This window comes from Aptenodytes patagonicus, chromosome 25 (genome assembly GCF_965638725.1).
Source record: "Aptenodytes patagonicus chromosome 25, bAptPat1.pri.cur, whole genome shotgun sequence".
In the NCBI taxonomy this organism is placed as follows: Eukaryota; Metazoa; Chordata; class Aves; order Sphenisciformes; family Spheniscidae; genus Aptenodytes; species Aptenodytes patagonicus.
In genome coordinates, this window is record NC_134973.1 from 2,081,381 (window position 1) to 2,108,509 (window position 27,129).

At 47.9% G+C, this 27,129-nt stretch overlaps 1 protein-coding gene across 1 annotated transcript; it reads right to left on the reverse strand.

The window, feature by feature from the left end:
- Positions 1–16,295: 16,295 nt before the first annotated feature.
- On the reverse strand, positions 16,296–26,743 carry ZAP70 (zeta chain of T cell receptor associated protein kinase 70). Its single transcript, XM_076359230.1, has 12 exons — positions 26,342–26,743; positions 24,849–25,009; positions 24,029–24,167; positions 22,398–22,476; positions 21,621–21,661; positions 20,345–20,393; positions 19,580–19,760; positions 18,672–18,878; positions 18,212–18,404; positions 17,438–17,578; positions 16,792–16,904; positions 16,296–16,419 (listed from the first exon to the last, which is right to left on the reverse strand). The coding sequence occupies exons 1-12, from the start codon at positions 26,741–26,743 to the stop codon at positions 16,296–16,298; spliced, it is 1,830 nt and encodes a 609-aa protein (XP_076215345.1).
- Positions 26,744–27,129: the final 386 nt, after the last annotated feature.

Consider the following 27,129-nt stretch of genomic DNA (forward strand, 5'->3'; position numbering starts at 1 on the left):
GCCACCTGGTGGACACCGAAGAGGAAACACTGGGCTGCACTGGAGTGAAATAAATGTTTGCTGAAAGCACAAATACCGCCCCTGGTCCCAGGTGTCCAACCCAGCCTGCTCTAATCCTTTGAGACAGAGTGTAAGAGCAGTGAGGGCTGAACCTCCCAGCTGGAGGGATACGAATGGGATTGGAGACATGCTGGTATGAACTTTTAAAAGTGTGGAGAAGGTGGCCCCGTATGCCGTCAGAGTGCACTGCTTTGTAGTAAAAATTAACGTGCCTCTTCCCAGGCAACCGTGCCTGGCTGTGTGCGCAAGTCCGTGCTGCTCACCAGCACACGTTTGCAGTGTGCAGTGCCTTAGCTACCAGAGCCTTCCAAATACAGGAAGGGACGAGGAGTCTTACCAGAAGTCCTGTATTGTATGATTGGGTTTGAACCATCCCAGCTGCAGGGAAAACTTTTATTCATTCCAGTTTCATTAGCTTTTACAGAATCTTGCTTTTCAATCAAAGGAAGTTAAAATTGCCAGAGTATAGGTTGTTTGCCTTTTTAACCAATACGAATTAAAATTTGCAAAAGCATTGAATGAACCAAGGAACCTAGGTCTTAGTCTTCTGGGTAATATATTTTAAAGTCTCCCTGGATGTTTAGCTTTATTTTATTTTTAAACTGACTTTCCTTTAGCCTTCAGCAGTAAAATGTCAGCCTGAGGGACAGAGGCACTTGTATATCTGAAGTGGCGGTTGAAGGCCTGTCTCTGTAAGTTTGGCTTGCATTTTTTTTTTTTTTTCCTTCCCTGGTTCTGATGGGATTAGTGTGAGCAAGGGAGAGAGTGAATCTTTCCTCCCAGGACAGCAGGCCTGGGAAGGGGCTGAGCTGTAGAGGTCACTCTTCTCCCTCATTGCTCCCAGAAGTGGGAATCAGGATACTATTGATCTCATTTAGCTTTAGATATCTGCAAAAGCAGGGTTTCTACATATGGACCTGTCCTCTAAGATTCCTCTTATAGTGAATGGAGAGAAACAGACTTTTGTAGGGTGTGAGTGATCTGATCTATTTTAGATTAGTATCTTGAGAATAAAAAAAAAAAAACTTCTTAGCATCTTTCTCTGCATTGGGCATAAAGGCAGTGGAAGGCGAGTAGTCTGGATGAGAGCTACAGTGCTACCAGATCGGTCTGTGTTCCTGCTGTAGAGCTAGGAGTGCCGGTCAGAAACAGCATAGTACCTTTTGTGAGCGGGCTGTTGTGGATGTGAAGCCCCTCAGATTGCCCCAGAATAGAAAAATAAACCCAGGACACTTAGCGTTTGCGAGGAAGTAATTTGTAGGGTCTGAAGATGTAGACTGTACCCACTGCTATTCTGTTACCACTCAAAACTTTTTTTCGTCCAGACCCTCTAAATCGTGATCAATCGTCACAGATTTTTTTTCAACACTAACATAGCATGCTTCAGGAGCATGTGTTCTTGTGAGAAAACCATGAATCTGATCACAGAAGATCAGTGATCACCTCCAATTAAATTTTTTTTTTTAATTGCAACAACACACCAACATTGCCTCAAATCATTATGTGCGGCAGTACGTATCAGCCACACACATTCAACCCAGGCATGAACCAGCATAGGTGCTGAATGCTCCCTCATGCACTGCTGGCTATGTAACATATATCATGTCACTTCTTTTGAACACAACTATTGCAGATGAATTTTACTGTGCAGTTCCCAAGGCAACATCCCATTCAGAAGCGGGTTTTCCTGAAATAGCCTGTCATGGGAATCTGGTGCCCTCACATCCCTGTTCTCTGTGGGCTGGGTTCCCCAGCAGGCTTCGTTCTTCATTGTGCAGTGTGATGTGGTGCGGTGGTTCAGCCAGAAAACACCGCAGAGACAGGACTGCCAGCCCACCAGGGAGCTGTGCCAAAAGGGGAACGAGGGCATGAGGCATCTGCACCAGGACTTATTAATGAGCAATGGCCACTGCATATGGATGCAGTTCAAAGCAGAGTGGAACTGAAAATTAATTCTTCAGTCAGGCTTGACAGACCAAACAATATTAATTTTAAGCATGCTGAGAATAAAATATTTTGCTTGATTTTTTTTCCCACTGGGAAATAATGCTGTGGGGTTTTTTTGTCTGCAAGATAGAAATTTTCCCTCAGAAAATGCTGATTTTGCAAGACCTGTTTTTTATCTGTGAAGAAATGAGATTCTGACATAAAGATCCTTACTCTCTCTAGAAGTTAAACGTCAAAATGCTACATGTTTAAAGTGGATTGTTAGTTATGAAAACAGATAGGAATAAAAAGCATTTTTAAGGATATGCATAGTGAACAGGGATTAGCCCATCGCATCAGGTTGTAAAAGCAGGCAGCGTTTCTCTAGCTGATTGCCTACATTTCAGATTTTCAGAGATCAGGTAATTTCATCCCAGGGCTCCCCTGTCGCAGTCTGTTGTGCACTGTGAGTGTGAAAAGAGATGTGTGAAATGCTTTGTTCAAACCACATTTTCCACAGAAATGTGTGTTTTCATCAAGTAGAAGTTTTCCACAGCAAATCTAAATTTTCAATTAAAATTGAATTTTCATAATAGAAGTTTGGAAATGTCTCTTATTTCTTTTCCCTCTCCCCAGTGGTTTTCAGCTTGGACAATCAAAACATTGCAGCCAAGAGATCCCCAAATAGTTTTTACTTTTCAGACATGTAGTTTTAAGACTGCCTCCAAAGGTTGCGAAGAAAAACTTGTCAAAAAACCAAAACCTTTTTTGGTTGTCTGTTGTCAAAATCGTTGCAGGAACAGAAAATTTATAAACTGCTCTAAATACGTAGTCATGGGACCGCTAGGCTTTTCGCTGCAAGGACAACATCTGCCCAGCTTCCCTGGGGGCTCTTTTGTGGTTCCCAGACATACAGTTCCTCTCTGTTTCTCTCACTAACTCAAGTTAAAGCTGAGCATACTTAGTACTGTTACCAGAATAGCAGGAAACCTGCAAATGTCATGTTAAGTCTCACCTTTCCTGGTGAGATGCTGTATCTGAACCTCATCTTCAAAACCTCACCTCACCCATGTACCCACATGAGCAACCACAGAGTGTTCCTCCTTTGCATGCAAGACCATGGGCTTACCTCTCTTTTGACTTCTTTGCACTCTCCCCTTGAACCCCAGCAAACAAATTACTGCTCTGCCACCACCTTTATTCCAGCTGAGCTGGACTTTACCTGTACAGACATTTTATTGACTTCAAGAGGAATTACTTGCATGCTGGCAGCAGAGAGGGAGTAGAAAGTGCCACAACAGCATTTTTAGGGGATAGCTGCCTTCAGTGATCATTCACCCCAGCTACCAAGAAGAACAGGCCCTGTCTACAGCTCCTCATACCATTCTGCCAATTACTGCAGGGACTTAATAACGAGACACTACACATTTTAGCCTAAATGAAGTAAAAACCTTCATATAAGAGTAAGCTCTGGAACTTGCTGCCACATGAGATAAGAAAACTCAGCCAGAACTGGAGAATCATAGAATCATAGAATCATTAAGGTTGGAAAAGACCTCAAAGATCATCGAGTCCAACCGTCAACCCCACACCACCATGCCCACTAAACCATGGCCCTAAGCGCCTCATCTACACGTCTTTTAAATACTTCCAGGGTTGGTGACTCAACCACTTCCCTGGGCAGCCTGTTCCAATGTTTAACCACTCTTGCAGTAAAGAAATTTTAGGATGGATGAAGGATGGATGGTGATTTGGATTTGGACTGGAAGGATTAGCTGGGTTCTCACTACTCTGGTCTTGGAGGTTTTTGGAATTGGGATGGATTTTGCTTCCATCACTGCAGTCCTGCACATTCGGTCAAAGATTGTGGCAGGATTCATCCCTGGGAAGTAGCTGGCCTGAGGGGCTGGAAAGCTCCTTGGTCCCTTCTGTCATGCCTGAGCCATTGTTTAAGAGTTGGCAGCAGCTTCTGGTATTAAAACACTCTGACATCTGTAGTGTCAGTGCTGTCACTCTGGGACCAGGGTGTGCCAGCATTTTAGCATTTCGTTGCTAGGCTAAAGGATGATGCTATTCAAACAACTCAAGATGAAATGGGGGCAGCGCAAGAGGCATGTGGTTTTCTGACTGCAGCAGGCAGCTCTTGGAGCGAGGCAGAGCAGAGGGAGGATTTTTCACTGGATTATTCATACCCACAGGGCACCCAAAAAGTCCCCTTTGCCATTTCCCAGCAGAGGGGATTTTGTGGACTTGGTGAGACAAGAACAAAGGTGCTGCAGGAAGCTTGCAAACTACAGGGAGGGGGACTGAAGCTGCTTCACATGGGGGCCGTGTGTCAAACCCAAGCATAATCAGAAAGATTGCACTCTTCCTCTTCTTATTCTCTTAGGAAACTCTTCTTCCATCCTCCCCGTACCTGTCCTCACCTTCTTGGCTTTCAGAGACACAGAGCACATTTTCTGCTCAGCAGAAATGCAGTCATTACTCTATACTCCAGTAACGACCCTAGGCTGAACTGAGAATCTACTCCTTTCGTGTACAGATGTCTACTGAGAGAGGCAGGTTCTCAAAAGCCTATTTAAGGGTAGATGTTTAAAGGAACAGATACTTTGAGATCCTCTTGATGTGGGAGCTTGAGGCCTGAAGTTTCATTTATGGTTCTGCAATTCTTCCCTTGAAGTCAAAACACAAAATTAGAGCACACCATCTAAATAAATTAGCATTTCTGTGCCATTACCAAAGTTTGTACATGTGTGTGCTCATGCTGACATGGAGTAGGAATTTCATTGCATGCTTTATGGCCAGTGAAAATGAGAACCATCAGAATGGTTGCATGGAGAATGGTCAAAGATCCTAGGCAAAGGAGTTTGATGATAAACATCCAAACATCCATATTTGTGACACTTCTTACTAGGGGTAAATTAAAGCAGGCATTCATTGAGGGATAACAGCCCTTCAGAACTGCACAAATGAGACTGAACAGAATGGGGCAGGGAAAAAAACTCAGACAGAGGAAGCAGTTATTCAAGGTCACACACCAGGACTAAGGAAACTGTGGAGTAAACCAGTCTTTGACTTCTTTCCCTCTCTAATAGCGAAGGCTAGGTTTTCACAGGAAGCCAACTGCTGAAATGACATTCATAAACTTTTTGTTCATGACAAACAAAATTTGTGAGTGTGGGTGCAGAGCTGTTCTGCAAACCTTTTCCCTATGGTTGTGGCTGAAAGCGTTGCTGTTCTGAAAAGTGGCCCCATCTGTGTAGGAGGTAATGTACAAAAAGCTGGCCCTGAGCACTCCCAATAAGACAGCTATATGGGAGAATGGATGCTGCTGTGGTTAAGGTATAAACTTGGCATGTAGCAATTTCAATGCATTATGTGATCTAAATCAAGTAAGTTAGTCTCTGTTTGACTTAGTTCCCGTCTTACTATTGTTTGATCTACCCCATTTCCCAGAATCTCTACCTGATGTCTTGCATATTTAGTTTCATAAAACGGCAATAAAAATAAAAACAATAAGCTTATAGACAGTAAGTATACTTGTTCTGTTCCTTGAGGAATACAACTCCCGTAGCCCAATGTTTGTGCCTGTACACAATACAGTACTGGAGACTATAAAACAAGAATCTGGGTGGATAAGAGGATTTTTTAAGGTTACTTTGTGGATTTTTAAATGAAAATGGTATAAAACCTATTTCCAATCAGTGATATCTCCCCATGGTTCACTTAAATCTTTCCTGCACTTCTCATTTGAATAGCCTACTGAAATTCTCGATTATTTTTCTACGTTGCTGTGATGTTAGTAGTACAACACAGAGGCCAAATTCTGCTTCCACTTGCAGCAAAAAAGAATTAAGATTTGCTCAAGATTTTGAGCTAGCTGGAAAGTGGGGACCTGAACCTGGAGCTCCGACTGCTCTCTCAGACAGGGCTGTAGCGTAGTGGGTGACTGCATGAACATCCCCTCTGTATGTTCACAAGTAAGTGCCAGCATTTGTCCACTTCTGAAATGGGATTTCTATCATTTAGCACTTCTTTTAAATGCTAAGCAGCTGAGTTTACCCACTTGTATATTTTACTGCTACATCACCACTAATTGTGTTTGAAATATGCTGCCTCATTCTGTGCAGCATATCAATATAATAAACAGGAAATACAGACTTTTTATTACTTGCATCAGGGCAGTTTATTAATCACTTCATGCAATTCGATAAAGTATACAGGGTTTTAAAAAATGAATAGGTTGGGAAGGGGATGGGTCTATGTGCAGAAACAAATAGGTTTTCTCCTAAAAATTAAATCACAGACACCAGGGAATAGCCCAGGAGTTCACATCCACTGTAGTTATGAGGTTGAAAGGACTAGGATGTTTCCACTTTGGGTAGATAATAACTAGTGTACGAACAGTGCAAACAAAAGTACAGCCTTTGTTATTGTATGCATAAAAACACAGACCTGCACACGAGTGTCCTTGTGTTTCTGTGTATGTAGGCACACACACAAAACGTTATCTACACATGCCAGGGCATAAACATGCCTGACAATTTCTGCACATGCACAAAGTGCCACAGAGATGTTATTCTGCAGTTAAAAGGGTCAAAAACGAAGTGCAGAAAGGGAAAATGAAGATTAGACTTCTTCTGACTGTAAGTCATATTGTCCTTTGGAAACTGTTCAAAAGGAACATTTACATCCTCCTTCCATTGACTCGCTGGGAAGAATGACCTCCACAAATTCCCATCACTTAGTCCCTCTTCATTTGAACTCTACCTATGAAATCTGTTTTCCCTTACATTGGTCTTCTAGAGTCTGCGACTGTGCTAAGGCATCCTGATCCCAATGACAGAGGGAGAACTATGGATGCCGTGCCCTCCTTCTCCATCGGTGGGAGCTCCCGTTTCCATCTTGTCAAGCTGGCTTTCGCCATCCTCTTCTGGGCTCTGACCCCTGCGTAGAGGAGGGCAAAACAGGTGGGGTATGGGAAGGAAATGGGACCCCCTTCAGGAGCATGGCCTTTGCTTGCTCTACTGCCAGTATACAGAGAAGCAAGGTCGAAAATCCCTAAATCATAGTGAAAAGAGCAGGAGTTCTTGATTAGAGGAAGCTACAACCAAGTAGGGTAATTGATTTAGAAAACTTAATTAAGAAAACCTAGAGGGGAGATTTTTGTTAATTTCTGAAGTCACGTTAACAGAGACAAAACAGATGATTTTACATTAAATGGAGGATTAAAGATAGCAAAGTGGAATATAATATCACCTTTAAAACATGGTTCCTATAGTTTATACTTGCCTCGGAATAGAATCTGAAATTTTCACTGTGCCAATGTCTTAACTGCCCTTTGCTAAATTCCTAGCCCTCTCTGAGAGCAGATTGTTGTGAGTTTTTTATATTATATCACAAAAAGACTTCCTTACCTTCCACTTTCTGTATCTGAGGCCACATAATTATTTCTGCTCCTACTTAGTAACTTCTCTGACCCTTCTCCACCTTTGCTATATCTTTTCAGCTCCTCCCAGTGTAAGTTTATTTGTGATTTTTCCAAATATGCCAAAACAGCACCAGAGGTATTAAAACAGGCTGCCCTAAATATCAAGTCTTAGGCTTCTGTACAGTTTCTTTCTCTTTGCTGATTCTTTGCTGCTTCACATTTGGGAAAACGGATGCTGTACTAGGTGAACTACTAGCATGGTTCAATATCTGTCTTCCCATGTCTGTTTTTTAACCCATTTATGGTCCATAAAACATTTTTTCCATCCTTGTTTTTCTTCATATCAGTTGAAGCACAAACACACAAGACATACCGCTTTCCCCTTTTCCACTGATTGTATGATATATTTTACCTTTTATTAATCATTGCAATTTTTTTCCATATCAGTATTTTTATTTTGCTTTGCTAAAGTGTTTGAATATCTACTAGTTAAATTTTCTATTGAAATGGCTGGAGCAAGACAGTATATTTTGTGATTCTCTTATTTATTGCCACAAAGATCTTGAGTTCTTTTTTGAAGGTATGGCTCGCATTGGTGCAAAAAAGATCACTTTATCGCTTTCACCATAGCATCTGTGTAATATAAGCACCTGCACAGAAGTAGGACTAAAATGTCTTGGTTTATGAAGCTTTTAAACAATGTAGTTGTATACACATTTGGAAGCATGCTGGTGAACAGTGTAACAAAAACAGTTGCACTGGTGCAAATACACACTTAAACCTGGTGTCAGAGTTGATAAAGGACCAAGTTTGTGATCCTTGCTTTAAAACATTAGTTAAGTGAGTTTGCTTATTAATCTTTCCTGTTAGAGGAGAAAGCAACAATGCTGCTTCCCAATCTGGAAATTAGAGCCTGCCCTTGCTAGCATTTCCCACATAGGTACTTGCTGTGCTTCTTACTCGCAAATAAAACCATTACTTTCTGTAAGATTTGCTGCAGTAGAACATACTGCGTTAAAACTGCAAATGAGTAGGGCATTGCCATGTAGCAATGAAGCAAATTGGCAAAGGATTAGGTTAACTGTATATTTCTGGAACTGCTCTGGGGAACAAAAAAGGCGGAGAGATAGCTAAGAGGCAGAGATGGATGTCCACGTACTACTCCATGCCTAGACAGGATTTCCTATTCACTTTAGGTCCAGGGCTCTTTACTGTTCGTCATTCCAGCCTATTTCCCAAAATTCACTGACGCGTGGCCAAAATCAATTTCTTAAGTTTGTCCAGGATGACACGGTACACTGATGCTGTAGGTCTGGGGAGGGAGCTGGTTCTCCATCGCCTGTTACACCACATCCCTATTTACATCATGCCAAAGGATGTGGCAACTGCTACATCTCTGACATGACCGTGCTTTACACCCACATTATACTCATTTGCCCCAGGAGTAAATGACTTGAGTTGGATGGAAATTTTCCTACAGAAGAGTTTTCCATCCGAAAATGCTGATTAGACTGAATTGAAAGGTTCCGTGGAAAGGTTTTGATTCCGTCAAAGCTTTCAGCGGAAACAAAGCAAGCCTTGGCCAGGTTGTCTGATGGGCGAGCCTGCCTCCACTCCTGCCAGTTCACCCATCTGCCTACTTGTTCCTGGACTTTCTGGCTCTGTGGCTACAAGCTTTCCTGGCTGACTGGCTCATGGAGGCCAAGATACCAGTTAGGTACCAGCTTTCACAGCTCTCTCCCTGCGTGGGGGCAGCTCTGTGACCAGACACTTTCTGACTCCCGGAGTTGGACGTTTTATTTTTAAAAACTCCGTGGGATTTTTCATCCCACTGAAATCGTCCATGCTTTATTTTGGCATTCAATTCAGAGTTACTGTTATTATAGTTGTCAGTAGTGCATGTTTTATGCAGCAGAAGGTGGCGTCCATTCGTCTGTGTTGGTAACGTGATTTCCAGCTCCAGGAGCAAGCCCTGAAAATAAAGCAGGGGAGGTGTTTTTCCCCCCGTTTTACCCTGCCTGCTCACAGCCGCCACCTGCAGATGTCCCCTAATGCTTTGGTCCCTTCTGTCCTTCCTGCATAACCTACTTCTGCTCTGTTGCCAGTGGAAGTTCAGACGTGTACAGGGAGGTTGGTGCTTCTCATCCTCAGGGGGAGAAATATTTGAACCTCACCACAATGCTGAGAAGTCTTCCCAAGAGAGGGGCTGAGTTTCTGTGGATTAGTCAAATTCCAGCTCCAGAGAGAATAATGAAGAATTTGCCATTCTGTGGCCTGTACATAATCAGTGAGGAGGGCAAGGTGCTGACTCCTGCCAGCTTCTAACTACGAGTGGAGGCAGCTGCCTGTGCTGTGTTTGACCTGTGTTCAAGCCTGATGAGACTACTGACCTGCTGCGGGCCTGTCCAGGGGAGAAGGCAGCCCATAGGTCTTGGCTGTAAGAGGCACCAGACTCATGGAGAAGCAGCAATCGCTGGCCACCAGCAGTGGTTACTGTCTCTCTGTTCATACTGGTGAGTGCCAGCCTGCCTCGCTCACTCCGTCTGCCACCTTCTGATGGTGGGATGCAGGTCCTGAGCAGAGCAGCGGAGAAGAGCAGCCATACCTGGCTCAGCCTCAGCTGGGAGGGGACAGTCAGCAGCCTCTCAGCCTAGCTCCTCTCAGCTCCTGCAGGACTCTCAGCCCCAGCCTTAGTTCCGGGAGGTGCTGGTAAGTGCTTCACAGACAGGGAGCCTTTGTGGGCCTGCACTCCAACCTAAACTGGGAACTGCCACCTAGCACTTGAGATGGGTTTGAGTAACATTGGCACTTGCCACTCCATCCTTCTGCATGTCAGAGGGACCGCAACTGGTGCAGCATGCTGGCTAGCTCTCCCCTGACCAAAATGGGCTCTGCAACCAAGCTTAGGGCTTCAACAGTGAGGGCAAGGACCACAAGCCAAGCTCAGCCTCAGGCCAAACGTGCTGCATTGTCATAGCCTTGCCTTTCCTTCCTGCACCATGCCAAGCCCACCACTGTTTCTGTATCTGCAAAGGATATATTCTGTTTTTGATGCAAGATGCAGGTGGGCTCCCAACAGCAAAAATCCACAGCCTTCAGACAGACTGCGAGACCACCGGCTGCCTTCGCTTGAGGACAGTTGGACTTAAAATCGCTCTGCAGACAAGCACATGCATGTACAAGCTTTAGGAGGAGCACAGCCAAGCTCTGAATGACGGGAGTGTTTGGGAGGACACAAAACAACCACATTGATTAGTTTATTGGAAGAATGCTATGAGTAATAGCAGCAGTGCAGCTGCTGGGCCCGCAGCGGGTGGTTTTGTTCTGGAGAAGCAGTCGCTGCACAGCCCCGCATGAGCTGAGGTCCCTTGGGGAGCGAGGTGCAGAAGGACTCTGCTGGAGGATAGGACCTTGCAGGGGATGTGCTCAGGCTTTGATCTGCAAGGGGAAGCACATATAAAGAGCCCTCCAGCCCATGAAGGCCAGAACACAAGTTCCTTCAGCCACAGCAGGGCTCTCCGCAGCTACGCTTTGCCAGTGCTCTCATTTTTGTGCCAGCCCCGTCGCCCTTCCCGGAGGCTGCTGCCCTTCACTGGCCTCTGCACAGCTGGGATGTGCTGAATGTACCTACAGAGAGTGTCCAGACAACTCTGTATTTTACCTCTTTCAACATTTTAAAATCTGATTTTAAAAAGGACAGAAATGGATCAAATGCCATTTAAAAGTTTCTTTCTGGAGCTGTTTTTTCTTTTGCTGTGCAGACAATGTAGCAGGCAGCCTAATGCCCCAGCCAGCCTACCAAAGAAGAAAAGCAGTCCCTCTACAGCAACAGCAACAACAAATTGGTTGGTTACTTAATAGATTAATTTAATAGTAAAATATATTTACCAAAGGAGTTGGTTATTTAACCTTTCAACACCCAGTTACTCTGGAATGTGATTTCTTTGCTCTGTGTGAGGCTGCTTCACCCTGTCCCAGAGCTACAAGTGGAAGCACGGGCTGGAGGTCACAGGCAGGGAGGGCCTGCGAGTTGAGGAGGCAGGGAGGATGGGACGTAAGGGGACCTCAGATCAAGAGCCAAATTGCTGGGTATCCGCAAGTCCTCCAGGCTTTATGAACAAGGCTCTGAAACTGCCATCTTACCAGAGCAGAAGCCTTGAAGAGGCAGTGGGAACACCAGCCACCGTACCCTGATTTGCCCGTGCGAATCAAACAGAGCGACATCTTACATCGACCAAAGCTGATCGCTTAAGGCCACAAAAACTGACACAGAGAATTAGCTGCTGAAACCACCTGTCACTGCTTGCGCTGTTTGCTGGCAGTTAGGGACAAAAATAGCCTCTCTCCGTGACATGGTGTGTGTCTGATGCCTTTCTGCACCTCCTTGCTGACTGCAGGGCCTGACTCTGTGCCTTGGCTCCGGCTCGTCGGGCAGGCGGGGTCCCGCTGCCTGTCCTCACACTGCAAGTGTGCTCCTGTCCTCAGATGGGATCATGTGAAGTCGGAAGAGATGAGCGATGCTGAATGTCCTACCGCTCCCCAGCAGACTCTCAGCCAGTACCAGCACCTCTCTTCTTTTCCAAGATTTCTGATGCTGATCAAAAAAAAACACTTGTGAAGACATGTTTACAGTTTCCTCTGCCAGCACAGGGATTTCTATCTGACAGGCAAAACCAAGGTAACGTTAAAAAAACTAGAGACAAATGAAGAAAAGGCCTTTTGGCTCAGTCCAAGTCTCTCCTGCTCTACCAGATTTCTTGGTGGAAAAATAATTTCCTCCTGCTGTGAAAAGAGTTTCTTTTCCTCAGGACTTGGATACTTGTTAATACCTAAACCAGCCCCATCACTTGCACTCCTCTTGTCAGTGAAGAGCATCTGATTTTGTACTTAGGTTTGCATCTTCCAGTGCCTTGCACATCCTTTTTTCTTCACGTGCAATGGGTTGATGGTAAAAGCCTCTATAATAAGACTTGGCTAATTCTGGGCCACTGCTGAGTGAGTATATCGAATATCGATGCATGTGATGGCACTCTTTGTGCTGGTGCATCATTTGGCTTGTTCAGCTTCTCTGAACCATGAAGGCCTTTGAACATAAAAAGAAGACATCATCTGGAGATGAAAGTATGAAAACAGACTAAGGTGGATGGGAGGTTTTCTTCCAGGCCCCTGTGCAATCACAGACAAGTCATATCCTTCCCTTGTCTCACTTCCCTCTGCTGTAATTAAAAACAAGCTGATCCTCCTATCATGGAGGGAGAGAAGTGGACAGTGTAGGATCAGTGATTCACCTGACACTTATGAAAAAATCTGTGATTTTGAGGTGTATTTTATCAGGGCAGGACTAAAGCGTTCTGTGACTTCACGGTTGCCAGGCATTTCGTAACAAGAAGGGTGATGACGGTGGGTAGGTCTGTGCCCTGCCCTTGCAGTGTCTCCAAGTTGCCAACAGCTGGAGCCATCCAGCAGGACAGAGATCTTGAAAATGCAAACCTGCCCTCTCCCCAAACACGGAGCAGGTGTGAGCGCTGCAGTAGCTCGTCTCAGCAAGGGCTGCATGGAGACAGCTGCCGTGGAGCCTGCCAGTGCTCTTCCCTCGGGCTGGTCCCCTCTCCCTGCCTAGTGCTTCTAGTTCTGCCTCCTTTGCTATACAGAAATACCTCAGGCCCAGAAAGCAGCCAAAACTGAACAGCTTAACTGCTGACCAGGCTTATGGGAGAGAGGGCAGCCCAGCAGCAAAGCAGGAGTCCCCCTGGCAGCGCTGAGCCATGCCCTGAGGAATCTCCCAGGCAGCACTTCTTGGGGAGAGGGGACAATATCCAGCGCTAGCTTTGAAAATTTACTTTTGCATCGGTTCAGTAAATTACTTTGGGGTATGATACAAAGGTCAGTGAGCACAGAGCTGTGTTAGTCATGTAGTTGCTGTGCTGCTGAACAAAATGAAAGTGCCTAGATAGCTGAAAGAGATAGAAAAGCCAGTATGTGCTGGTGATATCGCAGTGCGATTGATAAATAGGCATGTACTGGTGATAAGATAGGTTGGAATGAGATAGATCTGCATTGGTGATCAGACATGATTACCGATACTTTATCATGTCTCATGTTATCACTGTGGATCCTTAGATAGAAGATGAAGTTAATCTTTTCCCTGGCAAGACGGAGAGTGCAATCAGAATCAGAAGAGCTTTAAAGATTCAGGTAAAACAGAGGGAAATGGGGCGAGTGGAGAGAAGGAGGTAAGGAGAGGTGAGCAAGAAGAGAGGATTTGCGGAAGTTTATGGGAGAACAGAAGCAGCCATAGAGCACTGAGCTCTGAGTCTGGGCTAACGACAGCCTATGCCTTTATCTTATCAGTGACACAGCTCTTGCTTGAACACCCGCTGCCTCTGGGATCAGTCAGTGAGAGGACTGAAAGGTCCAGCAAAGTGTTTCAACATTCGGATCTGCCTGCAGTGGGCGAGGAGAGAGAACAGAGCTGAATATATCCATGGTGTGGATGGGGAAGAAGAGAGGCTGTTCTGGTCTGCAGGGCCATTGCACCGTGGGACCCAGAGGGGTGTCTTACTGAGGGGGCTGAGCCCCTTCTGCAATTGCGGACTGGGGATGCCCAGGAGGGAGGCAGTGCCTGAAGTCAAAGGAGATTCCCCTGGGGGCGGCGGGGGGGGGGACTGTCAGACCTCACACATGCCAAAAGCAGGAGTCACAAAGATGCGGGAGTCACAGAGCCCTGTGACTTCAGGTCCTGGTTGTCTCACTCCCTTTTTCCCCCACAGCAACTCCTGACATCTTGCGATGCTCTTGGAACAGCCAGAGCAACATCCACAGCCTAGATGGCTTTCTGGAGGAGAAGCCTCTGCCCCTTACTCTTGTGGCATGATCTTGAGGGATTTACATTCTGTCTGTCAGGGTGTGTGCACACACACTCACTTGAAATTGTCTCCAACTAAACCAGAAGCTCCTCTGGGGATATGACTTCTCTGGTACTTTCCTTCCTCATTTGAAAAAATACCAGCAATCAGTTAGTTTAAATTTTAATATGAGAAATCATTTCAAACCGGAAAATGGATTTGTTTCGAAAGAAAAGTCTAAACAAAAAGTTTTGGCAGTGGTTTTCAAACAGAAAGCACATCGAACCTTCTCTTTTCCAGCAAAATATTTGCTTTCTCTGGGAGGAAAACGTGACACAGGAGAGAATTTTTTTCCTGTCTCTGCCACTAACTTACTGAACAAAGAGGAACAAGCCACTTTCTCCTCTGATACCTCTGTTCTCCCCTCTACTGGTAGGTATAATATGTCTGTAGTTCTCAAGAAGACAGGACAAGCTGATGGGATTGAGAGAGAAAATGCTTTGGCGCATAAATAGTTGGTATCACAGGAGGCTGTAGTCTGAGCAAGGAAAGAGGAGCACTTGTTTTTCATCAGACCTACGTTCTCTGAGTGCTTAAACAGGCTGTACCGAGAGGGTAATGGAGGCCACATACCTGAATGCTCCCCAGGAACTGTTGTCTTCAGATCAAATCCACCTCCTATTAAGGTTTTAGATAAGGGCTGGGCCCTGGCCTGGGCTGCAGCTGTTTATTTTTGCCTCCAGGACAAGGTACTCTGGGTGAGCTACTGTGTGGCTTTTGGATACCAGGAGATGGTGAGAGATAAGCTTTTCTATTCACTGTATCTCAGGGCTCTGATCTTCAGCTTCCCCCACTTCCCCAGCCCTCACAACCACTCCGCTCTCTGCAACAGTGCAGACCACAGTCCCCCCAACATGGGTAATCCACTGCATCCGGGGGCGGGGGTAGGCCAGTACAAGCCTTAATCTTAAGAGGTGGGTTTCCACAGTGGACTCAGCTGAGCAGCTGTGTCTGCCATTAGCTGCAAGCAAGCTGCAAAAAAGCTCCAGCTCTGCAGTGAAGCCAGCCCAAGGGTGACCAGGTTGGTGACTCTGCAGGGTTATGGAGAGCATCAAGGAGGGAAACCCTGGCCTAGTGGAGGGAAATTACAATTATTTTCTTGTCAGCTTGAAGCAGTTGCAAACATTTATGATAGTTCAATAGTCTGAGTAATAGTTACGTTAAAAAATATAGAATAGTTTATTTACAGGGTGACCAATTTTCAGGCTTGAAAAGCAAGATGCTCATTTCAGTAGCAGAGAGAGGCCAAATGGGATCCAGGAGGTGAGCAGTGGGTCCTGGGACTTCAGGTGTTTCAGGAGCCATAACCAGCTTGGAGGGCTGTGGCAGTGCAGGGGCCATGTATGCCGTGCTCTGTGCTGAACAGGCACATGGCAGTGCCCTGGGGTGTAAGAGCTGTGGCTGGCAGGGTGCACGGAGGACAAAGCAGTGGCACCGTGCAGCTCTGCCCCACTGCTCCTCCCCGTCTCTGCTGGGAGCGAGCAGCACACCAGCTGCTTCTTGCCCTAAGCCAAGGGGAAGGGGACTCGATGGCTCCCTGTCCTGTGTCCCACCCCATGCAAACCTCACCAGGAATGCGTACTTAGTGGTTTCCTGTGAAATAATTGTTTTTTAAGGGATCTGGAAAAAATCCAGGTCTGCTGGAGCCAACACAGTTCATCCTTAGTGAGCCTGGTAGGCATTAAGCTCTGAGGTCCTGGGATAGTTTTGGAAGTGGGTAAGAAGGAACTATAATATTGTCTGTACTGTCCTGTGCTGGGTCAGGCTGGAGATGTAAATCATGGCCGGCTGTTTGGAGACACGAGGCACAGCTGAGTGCCCTTGTCTGCTGTGACAGCATTGCTCCCAGGTTCTTAGTTCTGGAACTACTTGAGAAACAAAACCGGCATTTGAGAGATTAAAGCAAAAATTCGCAAAGAGCCTTTCCAGGTCCCATGCAGGAAGGGTGTGTGTTGAGGAGCAGAGAGGGGAACTCAAGGAAGAGTTGCTTTTGACTTGTCCTCTGTCTCTGACCCATTTTCTGTCTTGGTAGCAATACTGTAGTAGTAGGAGCGGATTATGTTTTCCACAGAAATAAATCCTGGACGCTCTTCCCATCTGCAAGGGCAGAAAGGAACAAAGAGAGTCAACAGAAAGGACAAAAGTGGACTGATGCAACGAGAAGATACCAAGCACAGGAGAACCTGGGGAAGAACAGCAGCCCAGTTGTACCAGGGCTTAGGAGGGCAGCTGAGACTTTTCTGGGATGGAGAGGGGCAGAGGCACAGAGGCACAGAGGCATCTTCCAGGGTTGGTACAGGCAAATGGAGGGGTATGATAATAAAGAAATAGGTGCATCATTCATCATAGACTGTGGAATGAGACCAAGGCAGGAGACACCATTTGCTTTGTGTTGCTACCATCCAGACAGTGTGTGTTGTTCTGATGGACCTGACACCCAGCAAAGACTTGAGCTAGTGAAAGCCTTACTTGTAGGTCCAGCATTGCTGCATGAGGGCGTACATCTCTGCCGGGCAGACCGTGGGGCAGTCCATGCGCTTCCCTTGCTCTATGAAGCTGATGACCTCTGGGCCTTTCATTTTCTAGGATAGGATCAAGTGGGAAAATGCTTTAATGTTTTTGGAGCTGGCAACAGGATTAGAAGAGACAGATTAGAGCTGGGCCTGGGGTAATGCTTTGGATCCATGCACTACACACCCCATACAGTCACTGTTTTCAACCCCGGCACCCAGCGGTGGTGTCTCGCATTGTGGCCAGCCCAGCCCGCAGACCCCATCCCAAACCTGAGCAGAGCAATGGCTGAGCAACTGATTTTTCAGCTCTGCAAGTGAGCAGAAGAATCAAAGAGAATATCTGCTTTGATTCAAACCCAAATTAATTTGTTTTGTTTTCTGTTTCTTCTCCCTTAAATGAACACAAAGCCGCAGGATCCAAACAATCTAATTTGTGCCTTTCGTAAAGTGGAAGTGGGCCTGTCTCCTTTCCCCTCTGTTCAACAGTGGGAAGAGCACCCACTTGAGGAAATAGAAATTGTAGTTTCAGTGTGTGTCAGCCTGTTGTAGAGCAGGAAACTAGACTGTGGCATCCATCCATGATGGACCCAGCTCTGCCTCACCTTGTACGGTTTCTGCCCGTAGCTGAAGGCCTCCCACATGGTCACGCCATAGCTCCATACATCACTCTTGCTGGAGAACTTGTGATAGAGGATGCACTCTGGGGCATACCATTTCAAGGGCCACTTTCCTGCTGTCCTGGCCTGTAGCAAAGCAAAGAGGAACATTTCCACCCTGAGACACAGATTGCTCTGAGCTGAACTGGAATTCTGCTTTGCTAAATGTCTGTGTCAAATGCAATCCCACGCTGCTGAAAAAATCCCCTTGCCGTGGGCTGGGAGCTCAAGGCCCCAAGCACCGAGCTCTAAGCCCTGAGCCCCAAACCCTGGCCCAGGCCCTGCTGCCTCGCTGGCCCTGCTTAGCCATCCCTGGGTGTGAGATGCTGCCCCGCGGTGCCACCCTCTCCCGCACCCCAGCCCCAGGGGCTCAGTGCAATTGTGCACTGGTGCACACTGCTGGGAAGATCAGCCCTGGCTCACTCTTCATCACCTTCTCTTCCCTGCTCTCTGCTCTGGCTCCTTTCCTGTCTCGTCTCTCCTGTCATCCCACTGCACTGCATCCCCCTCGCTGCCTCTGCATCCATCTGAACTTCCTCCTTGCCATGCGGAGCTTTGCAAAGCCCCTTTTTGCAAAGCAGTGAGGCCAGCCAGAGTGTGATGTCGTCATGCAGCAGAGCTCCTGGGAAGAGTCCAGACCCCCTGCCTCTGGGCGTCTCAGCCCCCCAGTTAGGAGGGCTCCTGCTAGCTATCTGGATCCTTCGCTGTGCTTACACTTACCTTGTAGTAGCTGTCATCAGCGCCAAGAGCCTTGGAGAGTCCAAAGTCACTGATCTTGGCATAATGCTGGTTGACCAGCAGGACATTTCTGGCTGCCAGGTCCCTGTGGACAAAGTTTTTTTCCTCCAAGTACTTCATCCCCATGGATACTTGGTGCATTAACTCCACAATATTGTTGACTGTAATCTCGTCTCTGGGGAAGATGAAAGGACAATGCAGTAATAAAGGACCTGCCATTACTCTGTACACCACAGTCCCCTCCAAGCTTTCTAGCTGCAAGGGAGAAATGAATGTGGACATCTCTGTTCCAGAAGCATCAGTCCCTATTACCTCACATGAAAAGACATCTCTTTCTGCTGTTACCAGCTTCCCTCCACCTACAAAGCCAGGCTCCCCTGGAGGAAGAGAGTTTGATGAGAAGTGCAGAAAATCATCCAGCCACATTTTATTCAGTACTCACTTCTTGGAAGCCAAAAACTTGTTGAGTGGCCCTCCAGAAGCCATCTCCATCACGAGCATCAGGGACTCTGCCTCGCAGACCCCAATCATGCGAACAATGTAGGGGTTGTCCAACTGATGCATGATCTGGGCTTCCTTCATCATTTCATCCTTCACTGTTTTCTCGTTGTTGCCCTTCAGCACCTTTATGGCCACATCGATCTGCTTCCTGCACAGGGCGCAAGAGGAACACACGTGGGATGAATTAAACAGCAGCTGGACTCATGTATCACAGCCAGGAATGTAAACCACTTCTCACGTGATGCTGTTTGATCTCTCAAAGGCAATCTCAATAGCCTGTTTTGGCAGAGCCCTGCACAATACTGGTATCCCAGGCCTGCTAGAAGGCCAAAGAGAAAAGGATCACCTCACCCTTATAGTGTAAGCCAGTATTTGCCATCTGTAGATCTGAAGGCGCATCACCTCACATACTGAGATGTGCATCATCGTTGCCATTTTTCCAGGGGGAAACTCAGGCACAAAGTGGGCAAAGGCCATCTTTGTGGACTCATAGACAACCAGCAACAGAGCCAAGGATTGCACATCTCCTCAGTCTCACTCCTTTGCCCTGACATGGACCAAGATGACCTTGGAAGCACGGACTTGCTCCTCTGAGCCCAGCAAATGCCTTCAGAAGTGGCAGTCTTATGCCTGGGAGCGTGCAGTGTAGATTACACTCTCAGGGCAATGAGGCTGTCACTGGAAGTCTGTGGAAAGTCATCACTGACCTTCCAGAGGATCTCTTATACCTCCACCCCATTATCACTTCAGGGTCCATCTAGCTAGAAACAGGATAGCTGGGGACATGTCTGAGCTCAGCCTGGAGCATCCTCCTCCCACTTCCTTGGCATCCTTCAGGGCGGCACTCACTTTCTCATTTTGTAGACTCCTTTCTTGACGCAGCCAAAGTTTCCTGCCCCCAGTTCCACTTCATCGATCATCAGGTGGTCCCTCTTCAGGAAAAGCTTCTTATCCTTCAGTTCTTCGGGGTCACTGTATGGGCTCTCGTAGACACTGGTGTCCATGGGTAGCAGGCGTGACTTTCCTGCACCTTCATGAGAGAGTTTTTTATAGCTGTAAACAACGTATCCTTCCCCGTCCCTCTCTCCCTCACTGGTTGGGAAGGTTTTTTCTAGTCTCTTGGCCAATTCTCCATCAAGGTCCAGCATTCAAGCCTCCCTCCTGGGCATCTCCCTTCCTTTCACAACCCATGGCCTCTCCTAGTTACAGCTGCTGAAGGAGCCAGGATGGGGAGGGGTGTTTGAGCATTCCCACTCCAGACATCAGACCCTGCAGGACGTGGGCATGTGCGTGACTTCACCCCACTGAAATGTAACTGAATACACTGAGTATTTAGTAGGCAGGATGGAAGATGGGGAATGGGGCAGGGCTTGATTTACTGGGTATGATGGGGAATGGGATGGGGCTTGATTTACTGGGTGCTGGGTGTGGGCAAACAGTTTTGCCCTGAAACGGGTGGGATGCTCCTGGGTGCCTTTGTAAGAAAGGGGCTTTGTAGCACAGCTCTTTGACCAGAAGGTGATACAGATGTTTCAGGTAACCCTCATGGTCCCTGTGGCATCCCCGGGTCCTCTCTCCTCCCGTTAGGTGGAGAGGGCTTTCAAAGATGCTCACCTACAGGCTCTGGCGTGTATCCGTCTGCATTGAGAGGTCCAAGGTGTCTCTGGAAAAGAAATGGGGATAAAGTGGATAATGCAGCCAGGGAAAAGTGCTTCAGTCTGAAATGGGAGAGGAGAGGGACGGGGAGCCTCTGCAGCCCACAGAGCCACAGCTGGTGACTTCTTCTAAAAGGCCCTGAGGTGTGCACAGGAGATTGGAGTGGTATCAAGCCGACTTTTCCCTTCCAGTCCCGGCTGGCAGGTACCCCCACTGCAGCTGCACAGCAGGGATTGGACCCTGGGGAGATTCACTGCCATGGAGCCTGAATACAGCATCTCCCTCCAGTAACCCAGCCCGTGGGCTGTGCAAGGTGAGGTGCTGAGGGCTCTGTGTTTACCTGAGCAGTGAGGGGCATGCACACAGGGCTGCATTTTGCTCTCTGCCTCCTCTGCTTTCCCCATCCCAAAGCGACAAGTCTCCTGCAGCAGCAGGGATCATCCCAGCCAAGTCTCTGCAGCTTGTTTTGAGACAGGGAGCGAAGGGAAGCCCGGAGGCAGCTCAGCTTGCAGCCAGCACACCTGCCTGCCTGAAGAGTGGCCCCCGTGAGCACACACGGACATTGTAAACAGCCACTGTTCCAAAAGCAGACAGCAACAAAGTGGTATGGTACACATTTGTCCAGCACAGCTTTGCACGCCAGTGCTGCTTGCAGCAGGGTTGCTGCAACATGAGAGCCCGCCGCAGATTGTGAAAGCTCTCTGAGAAGATGGATGAATGCTCAGGCCTTTATTTAGCCTCCGCTGGGCTCTGGGTTGGGCTGCTCGTATAGCCCAAACTATCTGGTTTCAACACTGCTCGGCGCTCGGAGCGGTGACTGAGCACAGACGTACTGAGCGCAGACGTGCCCCGAGGCCAGGGACGCAGAGGGAGCACAAAGACCTGGCCGGTGGCCAGCGGCCAGCAGCAAGGCTGAGTGTTCCCAGAATCCAACCGTGTCTTCCTCGCTCCTGCCTGGCAAGGAGGGCAGGGGGGTGAGGGCTCCCCGAGGACAGGCCCACATGTTGCAAGGAGCGCAGTATGAATGGAAACCATTTTCAGCTCTAATGGTAGCTGTGCCCAGCTATTCCTCGTCCCCATCCAAGCTGGAAAGGGGACAACATTGCAGCTGGGCTTAATATATTCCATTTGAGTTACTGCCTTTTAGAGAAGAGCAGAGTTTGATCAGCAAGCTTGAAATGCAATAACATTAAACTACTGAGGTACTAATAAACAGATCCTTGCCAAAACTTACGCTCACAGAGGGGTGGGTTGGTGGAACCGGTGCTGCAGACGCTGTGAATCAGGAAAGAGAAGTTGTTATTAAGAGTCTGCCTATGCCCCAAGCAGGATCAGAGCATCAGTCCTTCAAGGACTGTGTGGACGCCTGGGTCTGATCCCCTCCGCTACAAAGGCCAGTTTCCACAGCTTTAGCCAAAAAAGGTGCAGAAACGTGCCTGGATGTGGGTGTTATTCCCAGAGCAGCCCTCAGGGGAGGTGCAGGCCCACCGGAGGGCCCTACAGTCTCCATCGGTCCCAGGGACCGGCTGAGCTGTACCCCAGAGCCCCCTCCCCAGGAGAGCGGGGGTCCCATGGGCAGGCTCTGAAGTGATGTTTGTGATGCTTGGGCCAGGACAAAGTGACCCATGGTTTTGAGCGTTCAGCTCAAGAGACTCACCAGGAGCCAGACTTGCAGGACATGTTGTTTCCTGCTGTCTAAAAAGCAAGTCATTTTTCAGAAGCCATCTGTTTGGTACCAGAAGTCCCTAATTCATTTGGAGCACTGATTCCCCCATCTGCTCCTGTCTTTTGGGCCACCCTAGGCCATGCCTGGAGAGTGGCCACTTTCAGCAGACAACATGATGTGAGCCTTGCCCAGTTTGCCAGAGCAGCAGAGACCTCACCATTCCCTCGCCACCAGGGCCTGAGCAAGGTTGGACACGGTAAAGGAAACTTGGGTTGGCGCTGCTCAAACTGGCCCCACTCAGTGGTAAACCAAGGCCAGGGATGGCACTGAGAGATGTCGGCTCACCTGGCATGTTGGGGTTGGGGCAGGTTTCCCTCAGGTAGAAAATCAGCCCGTCCGGTTTGAGTTTTAGGTACTCCACCAACTGGGAAGGGAATCGGAGGAAAAAGGGATTATTGCAGGGAGAAAATCATCTCTTTTTTTTTTTGCAGACAACTTGTGTGGCTTATGGTAATGATTTCTCTCAGATTTAGGGCAGACAGGGACTTGACTATTTCTTTCTCTCCTATCCATGCACTCAGGGATCTCCTAGATTCTTGCATACCTGGATATCTGCCAGAGCTGGGAAGAACTTGGGAAGTTAGATAAGGACCACAGAAAGACAAAAGGAAAATCGCCAGTAGGAGAGATGGGTAGGGCATTTTCAGTGTAATGTTATTGTTGTCCCAGCCAGAAAGGTTTTTAAGTCGTGTTGTGTTTGATAAAGCCTGAGAGAAACCTTTTGCTTTCCCAGAGGAACCCCAGGGTTAGCTCTGTGGATCCCAGGCAGTTTTTTACTGCAGCAACCACTGGTTCAAGCACAGTCGGGACTTGACTCTGGCTGGAGACAACCAGACCAGCCCCTGGCCACCAGACCGCAGGGGAGACGAGGCTTTCTCTTCCCCTCCTGTCTAGCTCATATTTCATCTGCAGTTGGGAGCCTGGCATGGTTCTGTTTCCATAAAAATGCCCCAAAGTCTTTGTTTTCAGTCAAATTCAGAGTGAAAACAGTCCTGGGAATTTAAAAAATTTAGCAAAACAGAGTTACCATCCCCCAGACAGCCCTGCCCAGGAGGAAGCGCTGGTATCCGTCCCCTGGAGCAGGTCCGAGTGGTGTGCCACAGGGCAGAGCCAGGCTCTGGGGGGGCATGCGACTCCCCAGCGGTGCCAAGAGCTGCTGGGCCATGTGTCACATTCCCTAAAAACCCTGCCCCACCCTCATGAGGACTGCTGGGGCATTACAGCCATCTCCACTTCCCAAAGCCCCTGACTCTTGGGGGTGATAGGATGTGTCTCCTGGCACTCGGATCTTCTGTCATGTAAAGATTTTAGCAGCTGGCTCAAGACTTCTGACTCCCACAGAAGTCAGTCACTTGGAAAATAAAGTGGCAATCTGCACACAACAGTTTTGCCAGTCCAGGAGCAGCGTGGGGGACGCACGGGAGGGACAGCCTGGGATGAGCAATCTCATCGGGGCTTGCTGCAGGCAGAGGACCGAGGTGCACGCTGTGGCTGAATGTGCGATGTTTGCTGATGGGGTGCAAGTGTAATTAATATAACCATCTCAAGTATCCTGGCTTAAAGCTAGAAATTAAAAGCGCTAATCCTCTTGCTTCCTTGGAGAGGGCACCACACTGGTGTAAGGCATGAAGGCAGTGGTAAAGCCAGCACTATTTCAGAGCTGCTGTGATATCCCAGACTTAGATCTACTTAGCTAGGAGTGCACAGAAATGAATGCAATGAGGTGAGCTGATAGACAGCCAGACCCAGGGAATGTAAGGGTTTTCTGGAAGGGGCTACAACCACCCATGTACAGTCTTAAAGCCTTTAAAGCTCCACATGGCCTTTCCTGTCCCTCAAGGCATGGACAGCTGTAACAAGGGAAAAGTGCCTTGCTCTATTAGGACACCAGTGGCCAGCATCCCACAGTACAGTACCTGCCAGAGCGTGTCGAACTTGGTCCCCTCAGGGATGGAGTACTTGCCGGACTTGTCCTGGTCTATCCGATAGTGATACACTGTTTTGCCATAGACGAGGGAGAGGGCGTAGGCACTGTTCTCCTTCCTTTCTCTCAGCCTGGTAGGAAGGAGAACTATTAAAAGCAACTCTAGGTTTTACCCTGCAAATTATCATGGCCGTAGCGGCAGTGGGTCACTGAGTGGGCACTTGGTAAGGGGTCCCTGCACCCCACTGTTGGAATTGCCACCTTCCTGACACCCCTCTGCGGAGGCTGAGGAGAGATGCTTCACCTTCAGTCTCTTGCCCCTCTCCCCTACCCTCTCCAGCTAATTCTTCCTTTCCCTAACTCATTCAGGAGATAATTAAATGAAGGGCTGTCTCACCTCGGCAGAGACGCAGAGCAAATGCTTTCTCCTGTATTTTATTGGCCACACATTGTCTACGTGTCATGCGTAAATGACGTTAAAAATAACGTAAAAAGACGTTAAATGTCTTCACCCACTGAACCCTCTCTCTCATATCATCTGGTGCATCAACAAGCATACTTCATAGAGATGTCTAAACGTGAGAAACAAATAAAGCTCAAGATTGGCTCTTCATGGAGGCCGGATGCTGCCTGGACAATAATAGGTTTGGGGTGTCAGACCTATTTGAAAGATCTGTAACCAGTCTGACCATATTCAGCTAAACCTCCTCTCAGGAACTGTCATGTGAAACCAATAACTACAGGGTAATGGAGATGGGGAAACGGTAAAAAGTACAGGGATCACAGCCTCTGCCAGGGTTTTGCATACTCACAGAAATTTCCCATCAGGTTGTGCCCCAGAGTAGAGCCTCCGTTCAGCTTCATCCCGGGCGATGCTGCCATGGTACCAGGGCATCCTCTCATGGGCTGTGGTGGCGATGAGCTTCTCCACCTGTGGAGCCTGGCTTATGATAGCCTGTTCAAGTGCGTCGCCCTGAAAGAGAGTGAGAAATGAGACCTCCTGCCACTCTGCTGCATTGTTGCATGGCTTTGGCACAGTTTATTTTGCAGATGACACAGGAAACTTGGAAGGTCTCGTAATTGAAGTGCCTGTGGCCTTAATCATGCCTATAGCAATAGTGGGTTGAATTCTGTTCTGCTGCAGAGCAGAATTCCTTGCTTATCTAAACTGGTCCCATCCCTCGAATCCAGATGAAGTCCATTGACTTGCTGGAGGGAAGAGAAGTCATCGTATTCGTATGGGGGGTCTTGACATCAGGCTTGCAGGGTGTCTTTCAGCCTTGCATTCCTGGGAGAGCAGGACCTCTTTCTGGTGCCTCTCCTTTCCTGGCTGCTCACTGTCCCCAGACACTACAACTTGTCAAGAGCAGTGCAGTCTGGAAATCATGTGGGAGACCCTAAATTAATTTTACTGGCCCCACACGTTTTATAAACAACTGTAGTTTTTCATTTGCCAGTAGGTGGCAATGTCCTTTGTGTTATCTACCAGTGTCCACAGATCAGCTTCAAGGAGGAACCCTATAGATACCTCATTCTGTCAAGCACCTTTCATCTAAAATAGGCCAAATTTAGAGATCTTTCATAGAAAGGCTCCATAAAGAGAATGCCTGAGCCATCTTTCTGTGAGGACTTGGAAGTGTCTGAGTAGCCACTCTCGAGGTGACAGCAGGTAGAAGGAAATTAATTACGTGGCTGCCAGTGTGACCATTACAGAGTTTTGCCTTATACCTGCATTATATGTATTCCAGTCTGCAATAAAATGCAGGAACCTGTCTGTAGCTATTTTTAAATTTAAGTAACAGACAGACCCAATCCAGTACCCAGTACCTCAGTCCCCCAGGCCACTGACTTCAAAGGGTGAGGAAAAACTGAGCAAGAATTTAAGTCTGGTTTCATTACATCTTCAGCACAATGTTATGGAGGCATAGGCACCTCACATGGAGAGCGACGGTCTAACGGCAGCGAGCGTCCCATGTGCTGCAGAGGAGCAAATGGCACATGGGGAAATGCTTGCAAAGTGGGCAGAGAGCTCCAACGCCCTGCAGAGCAGACGCAACACGAGCTGTTCAGAGGAAGAGTCTGAAGGCTTGGGAAGATGTTTAGACCTCTTTCTGAAGAAGAAACTGGAAAAGAGAGAGATTTAAGACTGCTCTTAGTGCGAGCAGCCTCCAAGGAGAAGGACCTTGCTTTACCATGCTGTAAGAGGGGGATGACAGCGACAGAGGAGGTCAAGGCAGCAAGCGGCAGTGAGCCCTGGGGAGCACTCCTTGCACAGCCCCACACCACCTTTGGCAATGGCCAGTACCTCTAGTTTCCACGTCTGCCGGACATATTCGCGCACCATATTGTCCCTCATGCTGTCGAAGACACCGGGCTGGGGCTCCACACCACTGGGGCGGTTGCAGGGCTTGCGGAGGGTGCAGCAGAGCCCGTCAGCATCCTTGGAGTAAAACTCACAGAGCTCCTCCGGCCCACAGTGCGCTTTGCCCCCCGCAATGGCGTAGGTACCGTTCATCTGGCGCTCGATGGCGTAATGGTAAAACTGCAGGTTGCAAACCATGGAGAGGACATACCCCCCGAGACTGCGCAGGCATTGCCGCAGCAGGAACAGGCCATCCGACATCCCCGCCAGCTTGAGGTACTCCTCCGCTTCTGACCTGGCAATGCTGCCGTAGTAAAAGGGCAGGTGAGCAGCAGCATCTGGCATCTCCGTGCGCTTACCGGGACTGCTTGGGTCAGCTCACGCACTGCTAGTGCTCGATCTGGAAGAAAGAAGCAAAGTTCTTCACTGACACGTAATTTTGCAAAAAGGTTTAATTGGAATTCAAACTTGTCTGCCTAGAGGTTCTTCAGCCCTCAGCTGACTATCTGTAGCGTCATTTCAAACATCACATGGAGAGTAGCCGTGGGTGCATTCGTATCCCCAGCCAGAGAATCCCACGGTGATTCCTCTATCCCACCCTGAATGCAGCTAGAAAGTGTTAGTAAAAATCCATCTGATCTTGATTTAAAGATTTCAAGCAATAGAGAATGCACTGAATCCTACAGTGAATTGTTCCAATGGTTAATTACCTTCATTATTAAAAATGTGCT